Source organism: Dermochelys coriacea, chromosome 8, assembly GCF_009764565.3.
Source record: "Dermochelys coriacea isolate rDerCor1 chromosome 8, rDerCor1.pri.v4, whole genome shotgun sequence".
In the NCBI taxonomy this organism is placed as follows: domain Eukaryota; kingdom Metazoa; phylum Chordata; order Testudines; family Dermochelyidae; genus Dermochelys; species Dermochelys coriacea.
In genome coordinates this window covers 7,922,291-7,946,843 of record NC_050075.1, presented here as the reverse complement: position 1 = coordinate 7,946,843, position 24,553 = coordinate 7,922,291, and the positions used below count along the sequence as shown (strand labels likewise).

Here is a 24,553-nt window from a genome sequence, read left to right as displayed (position 1 = left end):
TTTTTAAAAGGAAGATTTATTTAACAAGTTTCACTTAGCGCAATACACCTAAAAAGGAAATCACCATACAATGAAAGATTAAATCAAGGCCTCAGAATTTTATACGAACACCAAGACCAAAATCCTAAAGTAGCTGTATCACGTCTCAACACGTTTCCCCATTAACTTAATAATAATAAAAATAAAAAAAAAAAAGCTTAAACGTGCCTTACAGGATATTAAAAGAAAAACTAGAACTAACATGCCAAATGTTCACTTTGAATTGTAGACATAGCTCCCATATTTCAGTTTACAAAAAAGCATGTTTTTCAACATGCATTCAAAACAGTGTTGGGTGTAATGTGGTATAAGAGCAACATTTAACATAATTGAAACAGCTTTAACCTAAATACGCTTACTGCTTAAATACGCTCCTACAACAAAACTAACTTGAGAAAAAGCTGAAAATTGTTTAACAGTTATAGTCTTTACTCAACTTGGTTATTACATCCTAAGTGAATGTTTATTTCTTCCATGTGTTCAAAAATACTGAACCTGAAGTTTTAAAATAATCCTGATTTCACTTACAGTAAAGCATAAATCACAAGCTTGTATTGCAAAACTGTTAAACTTAGTTTTTTGTTTTGTTTTGTTTTTTTAAAAAAAAATGACCAAAAGTCAGTTACATTCCCCAGCCAGCACTCATATTGGACATGTTGGACATCCCGCCCATTCCATTCACTCCCATGGACGCACGGTTCCCACTGCTGTAGTAGCTACTGTTCATTGCGCTTTGATTACCTGGAAAAAACATCATCAAGCAGGTAAGTGAAGTGTTCCAGCTTATTGCCAGTACAAGTTTGTTTGTTTGTTTTTTTTGGGGGGGGGGGGGGGGGAGATTCAACTCCACCCCTTTTATCCTCAAGTATCCACTTGAGACTCAAATCCACCCACCACCTTGCACATACTCCGATGCTACTAAAAAGACAAACCTTCCAGATATTTAAATGCAAGTTGGTGCTGTCTTTACAAAAAAGAAACCTGCAAGAGTTTTCCAGGTCTTTCAATGAAATAAGACCAGACACTACAGTTCTAGTACATACTGCTTTTATTTTGGGAAACAGCAAGGCTGGTTTCCTTTTCTCATGCTGCTATAACTAGTAACTGCAATGAAGTTACTCCCAATTTATACCTGCGAGAGAGCAGAAGACAAGCCATAAGCTTGTTAGTTGTTGTAAAGTGTGGACTTCCCCTAATACAAACACTGAGACTCATACTTCGAAAATGTATGCCAACAATGAAGCATATTTTAAGGTTGTGCTGTCTATTAATCCTACCTCCTTTGTCCTTACAGCTGGACAGCACATCGTGCGTAAGGATCTCTTTGTACGAGTGTATCAGACACCCACCTAAGGCTTTAAAAAAATTTAAAAATCTTACCATATCCACTCATACTGCTTTGAGTGCCATAGCCAGCTCCATAACCCCCACTCAGCTGCTGATTAGCACCATAAGTGGATTGGTTTCCTTTCAAGTTAAGGAAAAGAACATTAACACACTGACTGCCAAAAAAAAAAAAAAAAAAAAAAAAAAAAACTGTCCAAACAGATCTACATACTACCTAATTATGAAATTCCTAACAGATATTAGCCATCATGGTGCCATGTATCTCGTCTATTTAGATACCATTGTGCTTAACTGTTTTTTCTGGTTTCTCACTAGTGGAAGTGGTGAAGAGCAAGGTACTTGTGCTATGTGCTTCTGATTCTTATGGTACTTAAATTTGTTTTTTTTCAGCCTAACCTAAAAATAGAGCATATACACTTACTGCAATAAGTCATGTCTGAAGATTTAAGGCATTTCAATATTCCACTCAGCTACAAGTGACAAACTTTAAAGGGGTGCTAGATTTTACATCCCCACCCCCAAATGCCCACTATTCAGAAGTGCAATGGAAAAATTTACTTCTGACTTTTACTGCATGGTAAAAATCCATAACGTGTTTAAAATTGTTATGCAAGCCAACTGAGAGACCTCTGATGTCCTCCACAACAGCACATGTGCTTTCAGAGGCATGGGGGAAGTCAATACCAGAACACCTGGAATGTCAATCTTCCAGATAGTAGGAGGCTTGTTCCTAATCTGAATTTGTATGCACCACATGGGAACGTTTCTATACTTGTACGAGAACTTGGTAAGCTGAGTCCTCAACAACTAAAACTAATCTTCTTGTAAAGTAAGTTAAGTTCTCAATTAACTATTTAAGCTATCTTTGAAAAACACAATCTGCTAGAGTATAGCACCTCTGCAAAACTTTACAGTTGAAATTATGACATTTGCTTTTAAAAAACAGACTAAGCATTACAGTGTTCAATATCATTCCACAATCAAGGTGCTATACAAGCATCCCATCCCCCACCCACCCACTCACCCACACACACACACACACAGAAACCAGACACCATTTTAAGCTCTTATCCTAAGAGACAGTAAATTTCAAGAGGAGTATCTACTTCTGCAGGTCAAAATTTCTAAGGCCATCTAGGGGGAAACTGTTTCTCAACAACAGTAACAGGTTTTAGTTTAACTTACAATGGACATTTCATATTTTAGTTTGGTAATTTTAGGTTTGTTATAATGTTTTAGTGTAAACTTTTCAAGTTTTAGAGTGGAGCTTTGTTGCTCCCGGTTTCCAAAGAGACTTCACTCATGAGATAAAGTGTCAGTTTAAAGTTTGATACATCCTCTATCAACATCTAGTCTGGAAAAAACAGGACAAGGATAACTTGCATCTCGCATGTCATTTGTGTAACATCAAACTTAGAAAGCATTCATCACCACACTCTTCACATTCAGCACAATTTACTTAACCTAATTAAATTGTTCGAATGTATTCCCAAAAGGTTTATATACCTGGCAATGTGCTAGTGTTCCAATCTTGAACTACCCCTTCCGATTCCTTGACTGTGTGATTAAGACAGAATGTTGAATTTCAGTTTTTATGCCAGGCATAGAATAAGCAGGAGCTGTATAAAATTAGCCAGCTTTGTTAAATACGAAGTGTTCGAATAAAAATTCAGTTAGACTATTCACACATACCCATTGCTCCCATCATTTGGCTGCCATATGCACCACCACTTCCTCCTGCTGTAGAATTCAAGAAGAGTTCTACATATCTGTGTTCTGAAAGGAAAAGCATGTTTAACAGAGTATTGAAACATGTACTGGACATTAGGCCTACACATGATACGAACAGTGCCTCATTTCAATTTAAGATAGTCTAATGTCTAAGGGAAGTTTGGCAACTGGGCTAACTAATTTCTACAGAATCCATATCCAATCTGCCTCGCTGTGAGGTCACTCGGATAGAGGATGCGAACAATTCAAATCTGTTACATGTTCTACTTATGACTTTAATCCATCTGTATACCAACTGAGAGTCTTGTCTCAGGTAACGACTATTCTCCCATAATTTTTAATACAAACTCTCAGCATGTATGTTTTAACTTCTGTTCAGACCGTATTTTGGTCACTGATTTTAAGATGAGGGAGGTCCATAGTTTTAAGAAAGACATAGTCAAACTTACGCATATTTGCTTTGTCTTTGGACATGGCGGCCACAGCATCCTCATGAGTAGCAAACTCAACATCTGCCTCTCCGGTCACTCTACCATCTGGTCCAATTTCAATGTGGACTCTTACAGGGTTCAGAGGTGAGAAGAACTAGGTAAAAAAAATAAAAATATACACATAAGACTGTCTTTGTATGGCAAAATATTGTTGCAGATTCAGGAAAAAGTACTTGTTGCACAAAGTATTTGAACTCACGTTATAAATGTCGTTCTCTGTAGCTCTGTAAGGTAATCCTCTCATGTGTACGCAATGACCAGTTGTGCTTTGGAAAGTAGAACTTGCGTCTCCATATCTGTGGTCAGACATGCCTGTGGAGAGAAGAGTCCATTCTAGATCTTTCAGATGTATTGAAAGTTAGCTTTTATACGTATTAAAAGTTGTTTACCACCCCCATTAAAGAAGTCTCACCTCGTCCAAATCTATCAGAACCAAAGCCATAGCCATCACTATATCCATTGTAGTCATCATAGCCTCCATAACCTTAAAAACAGATAGAATACATATTAAAATGTGTTCACTAAAACTATAGAAACTATTATGTAAAATACTATGAAATTATAGAAGCAGTTTAGCTTCAGTTTGATTTTTCCGTGAAGTTTTTATCCACGCACCAATAGGTATGAAGTAGTATAACATGCAACGTAAATTATGGTTTTAAAATAACTGAAAGTTGTATGATACGTACCTCCACCATAAGCTCCACGTCTCATTCTTTCAAAACCACTTCCTCTACCAAGACTGTTATAGCCCCTTCCAACACCAGGCCTGTCATAAGGACCTGGCCTCTGCATGGCCAGTAGTTTGCGGGGAGGATCATAATGAGTACGCACTTCTGCTCGACTACTCTTGAAGATTTCAATATACCTAGGATGTTTTCCGCATAAGAGACAGTCAGTCTTTAATTCCACCCATAGGAATATTAAATCAGTATAAAACAAACTAAAACAAGACATTCTAGTCATAGCCTTGAAACTGGCAAACTATTTTAAGCCAGATTTCTTTATATTATAAAGGCAATGACAAATTCTAGTCAAATGCTATTTTACTTTCAAAATAGTGTATTTTCAAGAAATTACAATTAATGAAGGGTTTATAGGCTCCTCATACTTCACAGTATCCCAACCTTAACGCTGGGGGAGCGAATTAAGTTGTCCCTCCCCCCCCCCCCCAGTTTAAATTTAAATCATGACTGTCAAAAAAAAAAAATATAGGAGGGAGACAAGTCCACTCAACTCAGCACTTTCATGTTTTGCTCATGTGGCAATATATATTAAGAGGATTAAAAACCCTAGTCTCCACCAAGATTTTAACCCATCAGAAGTCTACACAAAAAAAAAAAAAAAAAAGTTTTGCATGTGCTAGGTCAACCCACCCTATGCTTCAGCAATTCAGCATAGGAAAAAAGTGCATGCTTCAATGAAAAATAGTCACAAGTAAAATAGAATAAAAAACCCTTTGTGACAATTTCTTGAAAGCTATGCTTATTACATTGAAGATTAAATACAATAAGAAAATTTGTTACATTTCAACTTATAAAAACAAGTTTAGAAATTATCACATTTTCTTATGGTAATAAGATACTATGTGTGTCTTTACAGCTACAGACATTATTGGTGCTACTTGAGAAATTTAAAGCCATAATCTCTCAACTTCTGTCAATTTTTAACCTATCAATTTTACAATTTATATGCCAAATATTAGAGTAAATTCAATTAACTTAATTTTCCAATTTTGTTTTGTAGTCTGAATAAGTTTTACTAAGTATGTGCTATGTACACATGAAACAATACTCAAAATAAAAGTAAGTCAGAGACTAAAATACTAGACTAAGATTTAATGGTTTATGGAACAGTCCTTTAAGAAGAGAGAATATGGATTTAATTAGCATTTACCATAAGAAAAGTGACGTATCCAACCAACCATCCATCCCCACCTGTGCCCTATTCTCTCCTTGTGTTTCTTTAGAGCCTTTTCAGCTATTTCCTGTGAAGCAAACTGCACGAAGGCCTCCCCCGTACTCCTCCCCTGGAAGTCCACCGGCAATGTTATCCCATTTGGCACGATTTCCAACCCTTCAACCCAAGGACAAATAACCCCAGTAGGGGGCAATATTAACATCACAAGCCCAGTCATGAATTTTTCTTATAGCTTTAAATACACCAGAAAGTTAATACTTGTAAGTGAATGGTATGCTAGTTCTAGATTAGCATTCTAGCAGAAAGCATGTCAACATGAAATTTCATGATTACATACCATTCAGTTTACATTCTTAACCCATCCTGCTGTGCAGAAAAAAAGCTTTTACTTTGTAGCAGTAAAATCAATTTTCATTTATTTAGTGCAGGGTGTGTTAAGAAGACGACAACAAGTTAAATAGAGCCTCTTAAGAATACTTTACAGAATTGTTCAGTCTGATGAAATTCACACAACTTAAAAAAAAAAATCACACACAAAAAAACAGTAATAGTAGCTTTACACAGCATCTTAGTAAGTATTTACTAAACGTAACATTAATGTAAAACAATACTCTTATGTAAACACTTTAAATCTTGATAAATTCAGAATTAATATTTGCAGAGTACTGCTTCACGAAGACAAATTCATGAATTATTTCAGAAGTGTTAATTGCTAAACTAAAAGCAGCACTTTGCATATTAGGTACATGTATACAATTTCTATCACTGCTGCTCATAAGTTGTTAACCACACGAACAGTGATATCAGTGCACTTATTTGCTTTAAAAAAGGGTAGTGTTCAATACATCACTTTGCCAAAATACACAAAACAAACGTAGTTGCATTCTAATCAGAATAGTCATCGATTTTCAGTCTATATTAAAAACAAAGAGTCCTTGCTAATCCTATAACAATGTTTCAAAGCTCTTTCGATTTATTTTGTTATACATTCCAATATTCAGGTTTATAACTTAAGCATAAGTCGCATTTAGAAGTTGATACTTTCTGCTTTAAAACAGACATGTTTAGGCCCACTCAAGATTTGATTGTATGCATTTGTAGATATCATTCCAATTCCCAAAACAGGAAGTCAACATTAGATAAAATTGGCAAGAGTTTGAAATCAAGTTCAAGTCAAGTCATTTTAATCTATACAATTCAGTCTCAAACCCTAAATAAAGTTCATAAAATACTCATTCAATGTGAATGAAACAAAACTGAACTTTTGTACAACTACCCTGCACTTAAAGACCAAATTATTGTATATTTGACCCTACAAATCATGTAGATCAGTACTTGAGTTCAGATATTTTAAGCCTAATTAGTCTTTCCACCTTTAAAAATTCCACCCATTTTACTAAGTCTAGCAATACAAAGGCTCAACCATTTTTATGTTCTCAACTGAGCAGCATGTGTGGAATGGCTAAAATGGTAAGTAGGAATTATCCTCCAATTTTTAACTATCCACTTTAATTTTCAATTCAAAAGGACAAAAAAAAAAACTTGATTTTTTTTTAAAGATAAATCAAACAAACTTGTGTAAGTATGAATTATCTAGATAACCCATAATTTAACTTAGGTCGATTAAGATATTTAAAAGCTTTTAGCCCAAATAAGATTAAATTTAGGATTTATTTGCACACGTCAGAGACCAATATAATCTAACACACTAACTGTGGCATAGTTTGGCCTGTTGAAAGCATTAATGGGCAAGAGCTCAGTGCCACTGTGATTCGCACTGACCCATAATGCTACAGCTAATACTTATACCCCACATACCTGAAAAGAACTGTACAATTTCTTCTTTGCTACAGCCAAATGGGAGTCCTCTAAGACGTACAAAACCATCATTAGCAGTATCAGGGCTGTTAGGACCAGTATGCTTCAGAACCCAATCCATTTCAACGTTGTTTGACTTGAAAACTGTAAGAGGCACTTAGAATTAATGAATTTTGGAATGCAGCATAAACCATTTTAAGTCATTTGCCATTTGAGAAGCTAGTCAACTGGTATAATCTAAAAATTCACTTAAATCAACTTACATGCATTTTAAACACCATGAGTTACAAAAAGCGAAGTCAGTACAAACAATTACTAGGCCAATTAAGTCAAACCTTCAACATATCTGTGTCCCATTGTTTCTCTGTCTTTCTTCAGTGCCAATTTCACATCATCTTCCGTTTCAAGTTCAACAAAAGCTTCTCCGCTTGGTCTGCCTTCTCTTGTGTAGATGAAACGGATACCCGAGGCTCCATTTTGAATTTTGCATTCTAGGAGAGAAACCCAAAACAGTTTTGTTCTAACACTCATTGTTCCACAGCAGTGATTTTTTTTTTGTTCGTTTTTCCCCTGTTTAATCCTAAATACATATCATCTACCATAATACAAGATGCTAGTTTTCCTTAACTGAATTTAATATTTAGTATTCTTTTAAATTAACCATTGAGACTAAAATCCATTAAGAGATGGAATGGAAATCTTCCCTGCCAGCATACCTTGAACAAAAGGCAATCGCCACCCACAATAAATTCTGAGTTGTGAAAGAATCCACACTACATCCCTCTTACAGACCTCCAAAGACCACCACATTATTTCCAATTAAAAGAAAAGAAAAGAAAAAAAACCCATAACACTCAGTCTTATTTAAGGTGGGATAAACATTCTTGCAATCTGAAAAATCAATCTGAAGTCTAGTAAACCAAGAGTTAACCAGTTGCAATATGGGACTTAAAATCTGCTCAGTTAAGTATAAGTAAGGAGCGCACTCTTTCAAGCAAACACAACCACATTGTAAATCAACTCTTATAACAGATATCAAAGTACAAAAGGGCTAGCTATTTGTTCAGTTTAAGCATCCAATATATATAATATTTAATTGCCTGCTGTAATTAAGCACTTCAAAAAAATCTACTTACTTTTAGTAGGGAGGGTACTCTATACGGATTTCCCACACTGCTCTGATCTTACAAGAGCGCTGCCCGGGGATGGTGCCCTGACTCCCCACAGGGCCTCTCCACTTTATCACCTCCTCCGCTATCTCTAAAGGTTTTTCCCCGGCTTTCCTGGCTTGTAGATGGGCGCATGGAACCCGCCCCTCCCCCATGCGGCCAGCCCCACGCCGGACGGCTGCCCACAGGCCGAGCCCGCTCACACACTTACCCGAGAAGAATCGCTGGACCTCCTCGGCGGAGCAGGACCAAGGCAGCCCGCGCACCTTCACTACGAAGCCCTCGCCGCCCTCCGTGTTCAGCATCATGCTGGAAGCAAGACTCGGCTCCGATTCGCCTTCCGTCGCTGCGAGAAGACCACACGTTGAGGCGGCGATAAGGCCCTTTGCCCGCCCGAAGGCAGCTCACTCCGCCCTTCCCCCCACTGCTCCCCTTCACCAGACCACCCCCTGTCCCGGGCCTACACGACCTCCTCCCCCCGCGTGGCCCGGGGCAGGGCCTAACTAACTCCCCACCTCCCCCGGCGGGCGCCGACCTCCCGCACGCACACATGGTGGCGCTCCGCGTCGGCGTTAAGGGCCGAGCCTGATCCGGTCCGGAGGTCGCCTAGTCCCAGTCGGGCAGCAGTAAGCCGAGGAGATTGTGGCGAGGGCGCGTTAGGAAATGGCGGCGCGTGCTCCCGCTTCCGTTGGGCCGGGCTCTGCCGCCGCACAAAGAACACGGGTCCCAGCCACCGCCCCGGGGCAGCCGACAGCCCGGAGGCCCCTGCGCTGCACAGCGCGTGATTTCCCGCTCACTGCCGGGAGGGGGGGGTGAGGGTGGCTAGACGACAGCGACCAAACGGAGCCTTGGGGGCAGCACGCGCCGCTCACCACCCCCAGTTTGTAAAGTGCGCGTCGCCGTGGCTGGAAAAAGGCCGGGGGCGCATGCGCATAAACAGACCATGCTGCGCATGTGCAATACGTGCATGGCTCCCCCCCTTTGCGAACCAACTACGCATGCTCTCTAGCAGCACCAGGCGCCCTTGGCGCATCTACGCGCGCCGCCGGTCGGCTCGTACGCGCATGCGTTTCCTCCCTGGTGCTCGCCTTATGCGGTAAACAAAACCAGGGCCCTCAACCCCGTGCAGCTGGTGTACCGAGCCTGCGAGCACGCGCAGTTTTCAGCACAGCTACGTTTGAATAACCGCCACCGTTCCTGTTACGGTGCACGTGGCCTGGCGGTGGCCGGAGACACGGTCCCCGCGCTGGGCGCGGGCCCGACGAACGCCCTATCCGCCCATTGCCCCTAAAGGGCTAGGGAACCAGCCAGCACCATTCAGCCGTTCTCTGACCCTCCCCTGCCTGAGGCGAAGCTGAGCGTGTCTGAGTCCCGCTAGGCGGGGAGAGAGGGGCACTCATCTGTGGGCTCGAGCGCTTCCCAGGCCCAACGACTGCTGAGTTTCCCACCCCGCGGGAAAGAGCCTGCTCGCTTCACGCACTGAAATCTCGCTTGTTTGGAGGAGGAGGAGAGTAATCAAGAAACATGGATCAAAGCCACCAGAGCATAGAGGGCAAATTACTCTGCCCAGCTCTAGATTTCACCCCGAGTTTCCCACAAGAGTGAATCAGGTGACAAGAGTCAACCCCACTTACATGTGCTTGTCTGGTGTATGTAAGATGGTGTCTACACTAGCCTTTTTCCCCCCCGGGGGGGAGAGGAATGACAAAATCCATTATTGGTCCCACCAGTTTACCTTTACAGTAGTAACTGAAGGTTGAGGGGAGGCAGGCAGGCAGATAACACAGCTGGGGCAGTCTGGCCATAGGGCACCAAGTTTTAGACAATGGTGGAAGGAGACAGCCAGGTCTGTGGATTGGCTGGTGAGTGGGAAAATTGAAGTTTCTGGCTCAGACGCTCAGTTGCCATGATTCCCCTTCCCTAGACTGTGGAGCCTTTGGCAGTGTCTCCCTTGCCAAAGGCCAGTGCCTCAGCCCCTCCAACCCATCACTTCCAACAGTGCATGAAGGTGGTATCCACAGAGGGGCATATCAGTGAAATAGGGTGACCTAACCTCCCTGCCCCACCATGAGGGGGGCACATGGTTTACACTAGTTTCATTCAGGGCCTGGAGGGGGAGATTCACCCTGCTTGCTGACCCTGGCAAGAATCCTACAGGGAGGCTGAAGGGGTCTGTGTCCCTCCCCACCAGGGGAGGAAGGGTAATAGAGGGAGCAGGACAGCTAATGCTTCAGAGCACCAAATGCTACCAAGAGCAGCATGGCACTTTGCAGCCAGGCTCCCACCCAGACATGGTTGCTGACTGGTAGGGTCAATCACTGAGACCCTGCTACTGCCTTGATGTAACTAGGGCCTACAAGTCAAGGCTTTGCATCAAATTGCAGGTCCTAGTTCATGGTTCAGCACCCAGGCACACCTGCCCTTCAACACACTAGCACAACTGAAAAGGCAATACCGCCACTCGTTCCAGGACAAGCCTTTGTTCCTAGTCATGAGTATTTAACGCTAGCATCACTAGGAATAAAGCTCTGCCCTTGAGCTCACTATCACTGTAATTAACACACACACGTCTTGACAGATTCTTGTTCAATCGTGGTATCAGTGAGGCTGGTTAGTTTCCCCAGCACGGTGCTGCAACATTTAGTTTACAGACACCACAAGAAAGGTGGCAAACCCCAGGCAGCATTCCCATTCAGTGTGTCTATTAGCCTTGAGAGAAGCAGGGGAAATAATTCAGTGGCATCCATTAGCACTAAATTTCTGCTATCAGAGAGTAATGGCATTGTCAGGAAGTTGCCATGACTGGAACAAGCATTTACAGTTTCACAGAGAAAAGATTCTTTTCTGCCTCCAACTACTCATTAGTGATTCCTTCTACAATAAGAAAAACAGCATTTGTACTAAGGGATTTAAATAAGATTCTCACACAATGTGGGTCCTCACTTGCTGTATTCCTCCTACTGACCCAAAACAGATAGAGATAGTGTAAGTGGCACCCTGGCTCCTCAGCCCTTCTGTATTTAGCTCTGGTAATCTTGCAGATAATGTTTGATCTCAACTACAAATTCTCCCAAATTCCACCCATCTCATTCTCAGTTACTCTGTTCCACATACATAACAATTGTATGTTCTCTTCCCCTCCACCCCCAGCTCTTAAGAAAGAATGCACTGTTGGCAGCATCTAAAGCCCCACCTCCATTTTTAAGACATGATTTCTAAAATGATAGCAGCAACAGTTCTTGGCTGCAAATGTAGCTAAGGTCTGGGTTCAGCACCATTCCAGCTCCACCTACTGACAGTGTAAATAAAGCAGCCTAAATTTACAGTCTAGTGAACTGAGAAGTGCTACAAATATTTTATTCCTTTGCATGCAAGGGAACAGTTACAATAGTCCCTACAAAGTCAGTGATCAATGCCTTCCATAGCTTTTAATCCCTGCTCTATGTATTAATACATACTGCCTTCCAAGCACTTCCTAACACCCCTATGACACTGAGAATCTCTCAGCAGTTGTACAAATCTCATTATTCAAAGTAAGTGCTTCATATGCCATCTAATTGCTTCACAGAAGTTGTTTTAGTGGCACTTGTGTAGTGGCAAACACAGTATACAGTAACATACTATTGGAAGGATGCAAATTAAGCAGAGATTCTGATTAGAAACATTTCATATACCTATCAGTAAACAGATTTGTAAAACTTAAAAGTTGCAGACAAGAGGACAATTAAAATGGAGGACAGCAAGGCAGACTAATTTCCAGACCCGTGAACTTTAAGTGCAGTTTTAACAACCTCAGGCATTTTAGAACCAATTCCTGTTTGGTCTGTTTTATTTATTCACAGAAGTTTCAGATAATGTTTAAAACTTGAGAAAATCCACCAAATTTTGCCAAACAAGAATAAAGGAGACTGACTAACATCCCTGGTTAAATAGGTTTGTAGCCAACAGTATCCCATGAGTTCTATATTATTAGATGCTAGCTGTCATTTAAAAGACTCTAAAACCAGTAAAAAAGTAACTTGTCTGTTCCCAAAGCAGAAGTTTCGGGGTGCCATGAAAAGTTATCCATTCAAAGGGAAGTGCAGTTTCAAGGCTGCAGAGCACACCCATCCACCCACCCAGTGAATGTTTTTAGGGAGGGAGATCTGGGTTTGTTGCATACTTCTTACAAAGTTTCCATAAATGCTGAAATAATGACAATGTTACAGAAACAACTGTTCTTGCAACAATTCTTGCAGTTCTCACACAATGTCACTGAAATGAATCATATTAAGTAGGTAGCACCCAGAACACACTTCCTAATTAAGGGGGAAAACAAACCCACAGATTCTTAGTCTCCAACAAAAATGTGAAAAAGTTAGGGAATGCTCAAATGCTAGTCTTAGGAACTCCCCCCTCCCTCTCCTTGTACAGTGTCTCAGACTAGTGGAGGAAATCTATTTCAAATGTTGTACAACAAGCCCACAAGATCGGTTTACATTTTTCAGACTTATGCCTACTTAAGTAGGGTTAGACCACAGTTAAAGCACGTCTCAGCTAAGCTTTACTTGTGGCACCTTAGAGACTAAAATTTATTTGAGTATAAGCTTTCGTAAGCATCCGATGAAGTGAGCTGTAGCTCACGAAAGCTTATGCTCAAATAACTTTGTTGGTCTCTAAGGTGCCACAAATCCTCCTTTTCTTTTTTGTGAATACAGACTAACACAGCTGCTACTCTGAAACCTAAAAAATGTGAAAGACCCAATGAACCTGTGCTGTGTAAAACTCAACCTAATAAGTAATTAATGTTGATAAAAATCATCATCATACTTGCAACTCTGCTACTAAGAGGAGCAATATGCTGCTTCCAGAAGATAAAAAAATAGCAGCAAGCATTTTTGCCCACTTATGCAGTATTATGCAACACCGTAAGGGCATGTCTACACATGTATTTATTTGGGAATAGCTACTATGCTTAAGAGTTACTTTCAAGTGTAGACAATCTCAGGTAAAAAAGTTATGGGATGCAATGCATCCGATGAAGTGAGCTGACTCACGAAAGCTTATGCTCTAATAAATTTGTTAGTCTCTAAGGTGCCACAAGTACTCCTTTTCTTATTTCTAATAGTTGTCCACCTGAAGACTTGTGCTCTCTTAATCATGCTATTCTAATTTTTTTAGAAAGTTTTCAGAGCAGTTTATAAAATTGCTGCTACTCCTAACATTGGATTATAAAAAGTGTTTTTTGTTGTAGGCATGTGTTTGCTTCCAATCAGAGTGTGGAAACATCAATGAAACAGAGTGAGTTATTTATTAAGATTGGCCTATGTGGCTATGCACCAGTCTGAATCAGACAGAGTTGAGTGGCTTTACCTACCTCTGAACTACACTTGAGGCACAATTACTTATCAATTTCATGCAATAAATAACCATTTCCAGATGTTTCTAAACCAGAAAAACTTGAATTGGTTGCCATTTCTTGTAAAACAGGAAATATAAAATAGTCACGCTCATCTCATACAGTCTGACCTACGTATTTCCTTTCACTCAGGGCTATTTAAATTACTACACTTCAGGCAACCATGTAGTAATTTTAGGTATTTTGACTATACAAGATCAGATAGAAACTGAACTCTTAATTTGTTTTGGGTTCAGCACATAGATTAAGTGTTAGTAAATATAACAAAGGCTGTGAAATGGGTGTGAACAGAGTTTCAATATTTAAGAAACACCAGGATATTTTCAACATTTTAGTATTATGCTTTGTCTCCCCTACCCCTGACATTAAATTAATGGCTGGAGGCAGATCAGGTTTTATTTCATTAAAATTAAACACTAAAATAGATGTGGCCACATACCTTTCTCAATCTTCCCCGGGAAGGGGTATCCCCACCCTGAAATTAAGTAGATGGAAACGATAAAATTTTAATTTGCTTTTGGGGGAAAAACAGGTTGTCATATCATTGCTCTGATACCATTACTTCATCTGCACAGTGTATATCTAAAATGTCTAAGTCCATCACCACTAATGTGACTCGTTTCTTGCAGCCCTGCATGTGGTATTGAGCCTATGCAGTCTTCCCAGGGATTTTTGCTATCCAATGTTTTCTGCAGAAACTGACCATTTGCTTAAAGAATATTCTTAGCTCTTGTCTGAAAACATTCCATCCTCAATAGTTAAGAGTAGGAAAATGTGTACATGATGACTGCACAAGTGCTTGTTTGCAGCATTTATGGGGTCCAGTAGTTAATTTTAATACTGAAGTGACTCCTTGACACGAACATTGCACGATTACAGTGAAATGGGGATACAAGTTAGTCTAAAACTAAATTGGAAGCCTGTGCCAATTTCAACAAAATTCCACACAATTTGAACTACTTTTGCTGATGGAAACATTGGTTTTGAGCATCTGACACCAGGTGGTAGGGTTTTAATTAGAAAGACTAAGCAAACAGCATTCTGAAAGTTAGTATTCATAATGTTACAGGAATCTTAACTTCTAGAGGAGAGAGGGGAGGGATAGCTCGGTGGTTTGAGCACTGGCCTGCTAAACACAGGGTTGCAAGTTCAATCCTTGAGTGGGCCATTTAGGGTTCTGGGGCAATAACTGGGGACTGATCCTGCTTTGAGCAGGGGTTTGGACTAGATTACCTCTTGAGGTCCCTTCCAACTCTTCTATTATGATTCTATAAATATAGGACACTATCCTATTATACTGTACTTTACACTCCAACTGAGACAAACCCAAATATGTACACTTATCAAAGTGGATTTAGAAAATAAAACTAAGTGAGCATAAGGACAGAACACCACTGCATACTTAGACAGCAGCTAAGTCTCCAGTTCTTTCACACAGACTAATTAATTCTAATCAAAATTCTCCTTCCTGAACTGCTATTCTGATGTCAGCAAATTCTATATTGTTGCCAACATTCACCACTGTTGCTAAGGGCCCAGGACATAGAAAACTTACAGTTGTGGGTTTCTGAGTCATTTGGTAGGTGTAGTATGCAACAAAAAAAACCCCTTCAGTTATACATCTCTATAAATCCATTTTGGTGAAGAAACTTGCACTTAGAATAAGTGGGTTTTCAAACCATTCACTCAGTTGAGAAGGGAGGGGGAACCAAGGGGGGGAAAAATATAAAAATCACTGTATATAAACTAGTCATGGTCAGTCTGAAATCACTTACACCAGGCTAGACTGCTTGAGAAATGGATTTACATACTAAATATCCCATTCAAAAGAAATCTCATCCAAGTAAGATGGAGGACAATGGAAAAAAGTATTTGAGTTTCTAATTTGGATCGTCTTCAAAAACAGATGTTCCTATAGTATTTATGTCTTAGTTCACACGAATAAAAAGCCTTCAAGAGACAAGCCTGGGAGTTTAAATTCATAACTGTTAGACACTAGAAACCACAGACTCAAAGATACTGTATTTATGGCTCATTACAACCATCTATGACCCCCTAACCTTCCTTTGTCCTAGGACTGCAGGTTTGTTAACTGCACACTTCACCTGGAGTAGTCTTACATGTTAACTTCTTATGCTAAACAATCTTGTATTTAGCTATGTGACACTGAGTAGCTGCTCCAGACCTCAAGAGCTCTGGAAGTTCAAAAACTTGTCTGGTTCACCAACAGAAGTTGGCGCAAAAAAGAGGTATTACCTCATCCTCATTGTCTCTCCAATATCCTGGGACCAACACGGCAAACAAAAATAAAAAAGGAAGCCTGCTAGCAAAAATGAAAGTGCCTAAATGGTGAAGAACAGATAAGAAATGCAGTTTTAAACATCTAATGCATTCATACTGCAAGTAAAGATAGCTGTTAAACTGTGGCTTGATATTTCAATAATCTGTTTTGACTGTTAATTTAAAAAAAAAATTAAGTTATCAATGCATTACTTAACTGAAGTGAGCATGCTTGAGCTATTATGCTAAGATATTTAGTGTGAAACGTTATCAATATTGTGAGACATTTCTTTGTTTACTCTTGCAGAAATGGTGGAAAAGCTGCAGATAAGAGACAGAAGAGGAGCAAGGAACTGAGCTGGAGTATCTGGAAAATCTCCACTATAAACATGAAATGTGGCTTCATGAAATGACAATCAAGTTAAGATCCTTTCTCTTGTAAAGGAACATGGTAGGCTACTTAAATCCCAGAGATAGTACTGACATTAACTGAAATTTAAATTTAGCTTGGCACTGACCACAACTAAAAAACAGTTCTGCTGGGAAGAGTTTCACTTACAGAATGCACTTAGCAACTGGTCTTGCTTTTAGCTATTTTAAGTGTTCAGCCATGTCTACACTACAGTTCCCATCAATACTAGTCCCAAATAAGTCAACGGAGGGTTTTTTGGTAAATATTCCCCAATTTACACCTGGTTTTGAAGTCTACGCTAAGAATTTCTGTGGATTCAGGGTCTCCCTTTGGCATTTTGGTTTCATTTCCTTAAATAACGTTTCACTTGAAAAGTTAGAGGCCTAAATGGGAGTGAAAGATTATCAGCTCAGAGAATAAGGTCCCCGCATTTCTGGAAGCAAAGATAGCCCTCAGCATGTAAGCTGCAGCAGTTACCTACAGTCAAAAATCTGCACCATAAGGTGTTAAGTGCCATATTCATCCAAATGAAACTTGCAACTTTAGCTTACAGCCCATTTGAAAGTTAAATGTCAGCTTTAACTATTTCATTCTGCAGCATTAACATCTAGCTAACATGCTTACCCAGTGAGGTGTGGGGCCTTCAGCTAATGGAAAGGCTGCAACTTTTAAAATTGTAATCAGAATGCTTTAAGATTCTGGTCCTTCCCAGAAAGAAAAGGAGTACTTGTGGCACCTTAGAGACTAACAAATTTATTAGCGCATAAGCTTTCGTGAGCTACAGCTACAGATGCATCCGATGAAGTGAGCTGTAGCTCACGAAAGCTTATGCTCCAATAAATTTGTTAGTCTCTAAGGTGCCACAAGTACTCCTTTTCTTTTTGCGAATACAGACTAACATGGCTGCTACTCTGAAAACTGGTCCTTCCCAGAAGTCCAATTCTCTACTGCTGCTCCCTACCATAATGGCTGGCTGATCAGATAGTTGTTTACCATGCAAATTCTAGTTATGATGTGGGTGAGAACCTCTGATCACATTTAAACAAAGGCCACCTGATTATATTTGAACTAGTGTTTAAATATTAATCCTAGTTTCAAGATAAGCAGCTGGGGAGCCAGCCATCAAGCCTCTGCAGGATTTATTCTTTACAACAGCTTTCACTATAGATTGAGGTGGGAGCTCTACAAAAAGTGCCCAGATTCCCTAATGATTTCTAGAGTCTTTAGTTTTATTTATTTGGCAGCTAAAGTTTTACAATTGTGTCTAGCTGGAACTGTGTTACATTTTTCTTTATTGAAGCTTGAAATCCACTGCTAAGGGAGGAGGTGGGGAAGGGAGCATATTGGCATATGCTTAAATCCTTGGCTACTGGCTGATAGCAACAATTTCTGCGCAAAAATAAGGACATGACATGTATTTGCTGGATGTTTCAGCACTCAGAACTCCTTTTCAGCTGAAACCAAAAAGTCGTTTCAGAGCAGAATAGCCATAGATTCCTACCACTTAAATCCAGCAAGAACACATTAAGACTGCACTAGTCATAATATCTACACTCCCAAGTGTAACTTAGAGGGTAGAACTCATGATCCAAATATTTCAGCAGAAGGGAGTGCATCCTATATTGTGGAATTTGGAGAATGCTTAGTCTGTCTGCTCAGGTTTGGAGTGATGAGGGAAGACAAGTTTCCTGTATTAATTTACTGAGGAAGGCTTAGTCTCCAAAATCAAGTTAGAATTCTGGTTCAGGTTTTTTACTATGGTACTTTGAATCTGTTTCCTGTTTGGGGGGGGGGGGGCACGCGGGAGGGGGAAGGGGGAGAGAGAGAGAGAGAGAGAGAGAAAGAAACAACCTGTTACAGTCAGTTCCAAAAGGTAAAGTACAAGCGCCACAGGTTTAAAATATTGCTAGCCTGTGGGCAACTTGTCTAGTTATCCAAGCATAGTATATCTTACTATATACACTAATCCATTTAGCTAGCAAAGGAAGACAAAAAGATATCAGCATTTCAAGAAATCTCCCACTTTCTCCTGAAATTAGAACAGAATGTGACAATTGTTCCACAGAAAGAGGTTTCATAGAAGAGACTGAAAATAAGTTTTCCCTAGTGTGATAAGCTCTTAAAATAGAGGGTACTATTGTCAGAATGCAGAGTGACCAATACATACCTGCATCCACAGAAGTCATTCCTTGCGACTGAATTAAATTTTCTCTAGCTAGGTCATCAGGCTCAGCATTAACATCTAACAGAGAAAAATGTGACAATTCATGCCTTTTCTTACTATTGTTTCAGTCTAGCTGCAGACTATGACAGATCATACCTGGAAAAGGACCTTAACAACCAGAAAGGCTACCAAGTTTAAATAGAAGTTTATATTCTGCTAAGAGTATGATATGGACTTCTCTATTTTGTAGGGTGGATTTTGACAATCCTCAAAGAAGGTGCGATTAAGCAAAAGTACTGAAGAGCTATAATAAGCATTAAAAGTCTTGTTAAAGGAAATGGCTTACAGTCAAGGGTGAGTGTTTGCTCAAGCAGGAAGCAAGCAACCAAGACTTGTGAGTCTAAACTGTTGGGGTTTTTTGTTTTGTTTTTAAATGAAAGGCCATACATTTCAAGTTCCAGTATCTGTTGGTTTCAAGTGCTGATAATCTGCTTTGGGGACAATGTTTAAAAAACTCAGTTTGAGTTATGCCTTAAGGTTGATTCCATGTTTTAGTTATAGAAAAAGTCTTGGCGTTAAAACTGTACATTAGCTGTAAAGGGATGGGAAAAGTCACATGCCTACAAGCTACCACTGTCCTTAAGACTCCCCTTTGCCACAAGGCTACATAAACCTTGACAATGGTGATAAGTTTTATAGTGAATGCCATATCATGCACCCCCTTTCTTATCTCTAGTGTAAGACCTTCAGTGCAGGAACTGTCTGATTACCGTACTACTGTACAAAAACCACCACAACCGGACTGGGTTCCCTAGATGCTACAATAAATAGTTAAACTCTTGGGATTGTCAGCATTTGTTCCCTTGATATTACCTTCTAGCTTCGTTTAAGCCAGACACTGGGGAGAAGCCAAAAATCCCCAAGAAATAGGATCAGTTCGGGTCTCCTCTATACAAGAACTGACTCCATTAGATATCGCTTATCAGATAGCATTATAAACACTTAAGTAGCTGTCTGATGATCAAGGTATTACCCTGTACAGTTTGGGAAACTGAGAGACTAGAAAGGTTAAGGGCACAACAACTCTAAGTGACTTCAATGGGAACATGGATATTAAGCACCATAAAAGTTGGACCCTATGGCATTGACTAGGAGGAAGATGCATTCTCCTTCCCATCAAGCTAGCTCAATTGAGTTAATTTAAATTGACTGACACTAGTGTCTTCACAGTTTACTACCTTCACCAGATAGCCAGAGCTAGTTTAATGTTTTCCCCCCTCTACTCTTAGTTAAGGTCTAAGTGATTTGCTTAAGGCTACACAGCAAACCAGCAGCAGAAGCCATACAAGATTTATCATCAATACCAGGTCTTCCCTCGTCTCCCAGACCCTTACTTTAAACTGAGATGATGATGCCTCCCCTGTACAGGATTATTAAAATCAGGGTTTGGGGGGTTGTTTTGGGGGGTGGAGAGGGGGCCTTAGTGTTGATATGACCAAGGAACCTCTTGACCAAGTGACCAACTTGCACTGGAAAGGCTTCATCTTCACTGCCAATCATTTTTTTCCCCACCCAGAGAGGTAACAGTGATACGTATCTTGCTGTAAAATCTAGTGGAGACAAGCTCCCTGTAGCTTTTACTAAGATACTTAAGCAAAATCAACACTATACTTGCTTAATCTGTCTCCACTAGGATCTTACAAAGAGATATTTTAATGTGGTGATACCCATCTACAACAATATCCTTGAATGTTAGACTAGAATCCTATACCATATCCCCATTGTTCTCCCCTCTATAGTTTAAGGGCTACTTTATTTTCATATTCTACTCTCCCACCATGAAGTCAAGCCCATCTTTCATTTTAAATATATAACTCCAGTCTTTCTGTATAGCCATCTGAAAGCCCCAATACTTATTCTATCCAGCATTCTAAAGATAGAATTTTCCCCTCTCCCTCAAATACACATCCTGCTTCTCCTCTGGTAGGACCAGGAAGGGCATTATTGTTACTCATTTAGGATAGACTTCATGGAAATCCACTCAAGTGCAGTACCAATTTATAAATACTGTGATATAAAGCCATCTATCACAAACAGAGAGGGGCATTTCAGGTCAAAGGTATATGTATAGATAGAGCTATGTGTGGAAGTTTTCATCGTAACAAGTTTTGTACGAACTGTTACAAGTTTTGGGTTTTTTTTGTTTTGCTTTTTTAAACACTTCACTCCTATAGATTTCTTGTTTAACAAGTCAAAGCTTTTTGAACTTGTAACATTTAAAGATTAAGAATGATCAGACTGTCTGAAATTTTAAAGAAACTTTTTTAGGAAACCCAAAGTCTAGACTACTGTATACAACTAAATTCAGTGTATTCAATGGTGTAATATTACTATGAAACTCCTGATATTTGCTATTCAGGCCTTGTTAACTTTAGCCCCGATTCTGCATCTGACCATTTTCCTTTTCCCCTAACTCACCCATCTATCATAAAAGTCTGTTTAAGCCTCAAACTATGCCTCTTGTAACAGAAATTAATGCACTGTTTTTGCAAATAACTTGTGTGGCATGACAAAAGGGTAAGGTCTTCTATGTTGGGGCAGATAGTACTAAGGCTTGGTCTACATAGCACTTTTGCCTGCAAGCTCAAGGCTGTGGGGAGGGGACCCCAACCAACATACCCTTCACCAAGAAGAAAAAAGTGCCATGTCCCACATAGCTACCGCCACTCATGGGGGGTGGTTTAATTAGGCCAGCTCTCTCACATTGGCATAGAGTGGGTACATAGGAGACATTACAGCAGGACAATTGCAGTGGTACAGCTCCGCTGTTGTAACGTCCTTAGTTTAGACCAGCAGTTCTCAAACTGTGGATCCGAGAGCAGGCTTTAGCTTTGTTGGGGCCCAGGGGCCCCAACCCCCACACCTGGGGCAGAAGCCAAATCCCAAGGGCTTCAGCCCAGAGCAGCAGGGCTCAGGTTACAAGCCCCTATCTGGGGCTGAAGGCCTTGGGATTTGGCTTAGGGCTCAGGTTTCAGTCCCCTGGGTCAGGTTATGTTTGTTGTCAGAAGGGGTTGGGGTGCAATAAAGTTTGAGAACCCCTGGTGTAAACATAACCTGAGGGCCCCCCAAACACGTATCTCCTATTTAATGGTAGGAAGTACATAAGGAGTGCTGCTGAAGCAGTCATTTTCAGTATTCGTTTCCACTCCACCACTCAAAGGACTCTGAACAATGGTTCCAAGCCTCTTCTGTAATTGTACTAGGGTTCCAGTCAACTGCATTTAGGGGGAAGCTAGAATCTCAGGGCATACTCAGTTGCCTAAGAAACCTGCCAGCGTGCTATATGGTTGAACCCAAGATAGGCAACAGCAGAGCACCAAGGCACAAAAGCTGAGTTCATCAGTAAGAACTTCAGATAAAGGAGTGTTGCAATGGGGGTGACCAATCAGGGGGAGAAAAGTTAGCTAAGGACCAATGGCTGACAACCCAAATGCTAGAAAGTCATCAAAAACCTAAAATATTTCACAATTGGCATAGTTTAAGCAACAACTTTACTACTTTAAGCAACAACATTTATGGCTTCCACAAACTTCTGCTGTTAGTTTCTGTGTTATGGAGTCAGTGTTTCACAATATTTATGCTAATGACTAACTGCATACATGAACTAATGACTGGAATTAATATTTCCACCACAATGAACTCTTAAACATGTAGCTTTCTATACTGACACCCAAGCAAATGCTATTGAATATTTTTAAAGCATACAGAAAGCGTACTAAATAATGGCAGACTTGGGAAACGACCAGCACTCCTCTAAAAATGCAGGAAATAAATGCAAGGAGGGCTAACAGAGACAGATAAACTGTACGGGCCCCTTTACCCCCGCCATTCTCCGCATGGGCGGACACAACCCAGCGGGATGGCGACTCTCGCTTTACTCTTATCTAGGGCTCCCGATTACACCCAGAACTATTCCCAAATGCGTGAATCAGGCTCATCTTGGGAGCCAGGTAGCTCTCAGCAGTCGGGGAGGAGGGCGGGATAGGGCAGGGGAAATGAAGCGGCTTCCGCAAACCCCCCCGGTGCCAGGCACGGCCTAGGCCACAGCGGAAGCCGCGCTCCATTATCGCGGCGGTGGCGGCCTGTGGGCCGCGCCACGGGCCTAGCGCAGAGACGGGGCCGTAATCGGGGCCCATCCGCCGCAATCGGGGGCGGGGGCGGACTCAGACCGCCGATGGGGGGCCCCTTCACAAGGGGGGTACGTTCCCCAGCGGGCTGCCCCACTCTTTTGTGCGCCACGAGGCAGGGAAGGGGAGAGAAGGAAAAGGCCGCGGCGCCCAGGGCCGCCAACCCGCCACTTCCGGGCTCGCGCGGCCTGCGCGGCCCCCAGGCAGGGCCGATCCCCGCGCGGCCGCGACTCGGAAGGTTCTGGAACCCGCGGCGCGCGCTGGGTAGCAGATACTCACCCAGGCCGGGAATCTCCCCCTCGGTCTCCTCGCTGCGGAGAGGGTCCATCTTGCCCACGCGCTCACAGGGGCTCGCGGAGAGGGGGAAAAAAAAAAAAACAAAAACTCGGCAGGCAGAGGGCTCGATCACTAGACAAGGAAGGCAGAGGACGTCAGGCTACCCCCCAGCAACGGCCTCCTAGGCGCTCGCGCTTTTTTTTTTTTTTTCCTCCCCCCTTCCTCTAAGTACAAATCGGTTTCTCGCCCGACCCAGCCCCAACGGCTCTTCTCCTTCCACAGGCGGGCGGCTTCTGGGCAGGGTTATAAATAGCCGGTTACCAAGTTGCAGGATTGTGACGTCAGATTGGATAACCCCGCCCCTCCCCGGCGCGGCCAATCAGTCGGTGGCCAACGCGGCGGCTCAGTACAGCCGAGAGGCCAAAGGCAGCCCCTGGTGTAAAAGGGCGGCAGCGCCCCCCCTCCCCCCCCAAACGCCAGCCCAGCTCCCAGGGGGCACTTCAGCAGCGCCGCGCTGCCGCCGGGGAAGGGGCAAGAAAAGCCGCCCCGAGGAGGGGAGATCAGGGGCGGGCCTTTAGCGCCTCAGCCGTCCGAGCTCGCCCCCCCCCCACCGGCTGCACAGGCGTGTTATTATCCGCAGTCCGCCCCCCCCCACCCACCCCCCAACATGGCGGGAGCTGGGGCCTCTGTGAAGGGTTTCCACGTAGCCCGGGCAATGACCATTCTGACAAGATCACAAACACCGGCGGCGGCGGCGGGGTCCCCCAAGCAGCCGGGCCGCTCGCTGAATTTTCCCATGGAGAAAATGGGAGTTTGAAAGAGCCTCCCCCCCCTCCCCGCACCGCCGGCAGCCAGACGCACGCGTGAGACGAATCCCCGCCAACCTTACAGCGCGGTGCGACAGCGGCACTCGGTCCCGCGGTCGGAGCGGCTAGCGCCCACCGAGGCGGGCTCTATAAGCGGGAGGGCAAAGACCCACTATGGCCGCAATCGGTCCGGGGAAAGCGGCTGCGTCATGTGCTTGCTGGCTCCGCCTTCCGGCGCCCAGTTGCTTTTGCTAATGCTCCATTTGCATCGACTGGGGAACTTGGCGGCCTGAGGAAACGGCCGGGCGGGGGAGAAGGCAGCCGGGCCGGGCGGGGGAGAAGGCAGCCGGGCTGCCTCCACTCATAGCTGCGGCTCCATCGGGGGAGGGGAAATGGAAACCACCCTGCGCCTCAGGAACCAGCAGCAAAATAGTTCAAGGGAACGGAAGCAACTGCCACAAAATTGTCTCGCGCGCGCAAATGGGAGGTGGGCTGCGCATTTTTTTTGTGGGGGG

General features: G+C 42.2%; 1 protein-coding gene across 42 annotated transcripts; it reads right to left on the bottom strand.

The window, feature by feature from the left end:
• On the bottom strand, window positions 1-24,534 carry HNRNPH1 (heterogeneous nuclear ribonucleoprotein H1). Of its 42 annotated transcripts, none has more exons than XM_038414472.2 (16): window positions 24,122-24,534; window positions 23,236-23,364; window positions 18,773-18,847; window positions 14,353-14,388; window positions 8,727-8,861; window positions 7,682-7,837; window positions 7,347-7,490; window positions 5,546-5,684; window positions 4,298-4,476; window positions 4,021-4,092; window positions 3,808-3,920; window positions 3,567-3,702; window positions 3,079-3,162; window positions 2,893-2,943; window positions 1,420-1,506; window positions 1-780 (listed from the first exon to the last, which is right to left on the bottom strand). In XM_038414472.2, the coding sequence occupies exons 2-16, from the start codon at window positions 23,282-23,284 to the stop codon at window positions 662-664; spliced, it is 1,575 nt and encodes a 524-aa protein (XP_038270400.1). In that variant the 5' UTR covers window positions 23,285-23,364; window positions 24,122-24,534; the 3' UTR covers window positions 1-661. The 42 variants fall into 42 exon arrangements, with proteins under 42 accessions (XP_038270400.1, XP_038270401.1, XP_038270394.1 ...); XM_038414473.2 differs by having other exon boundaries at window positions 24,117-24,511; XM_038414466.2 differs by having other exon boundaries at window positions 3,808-3,947; window positions 24,122-24,505.
• Window positions 24,535-24,553: the final 19 nt, after the last annotated feature.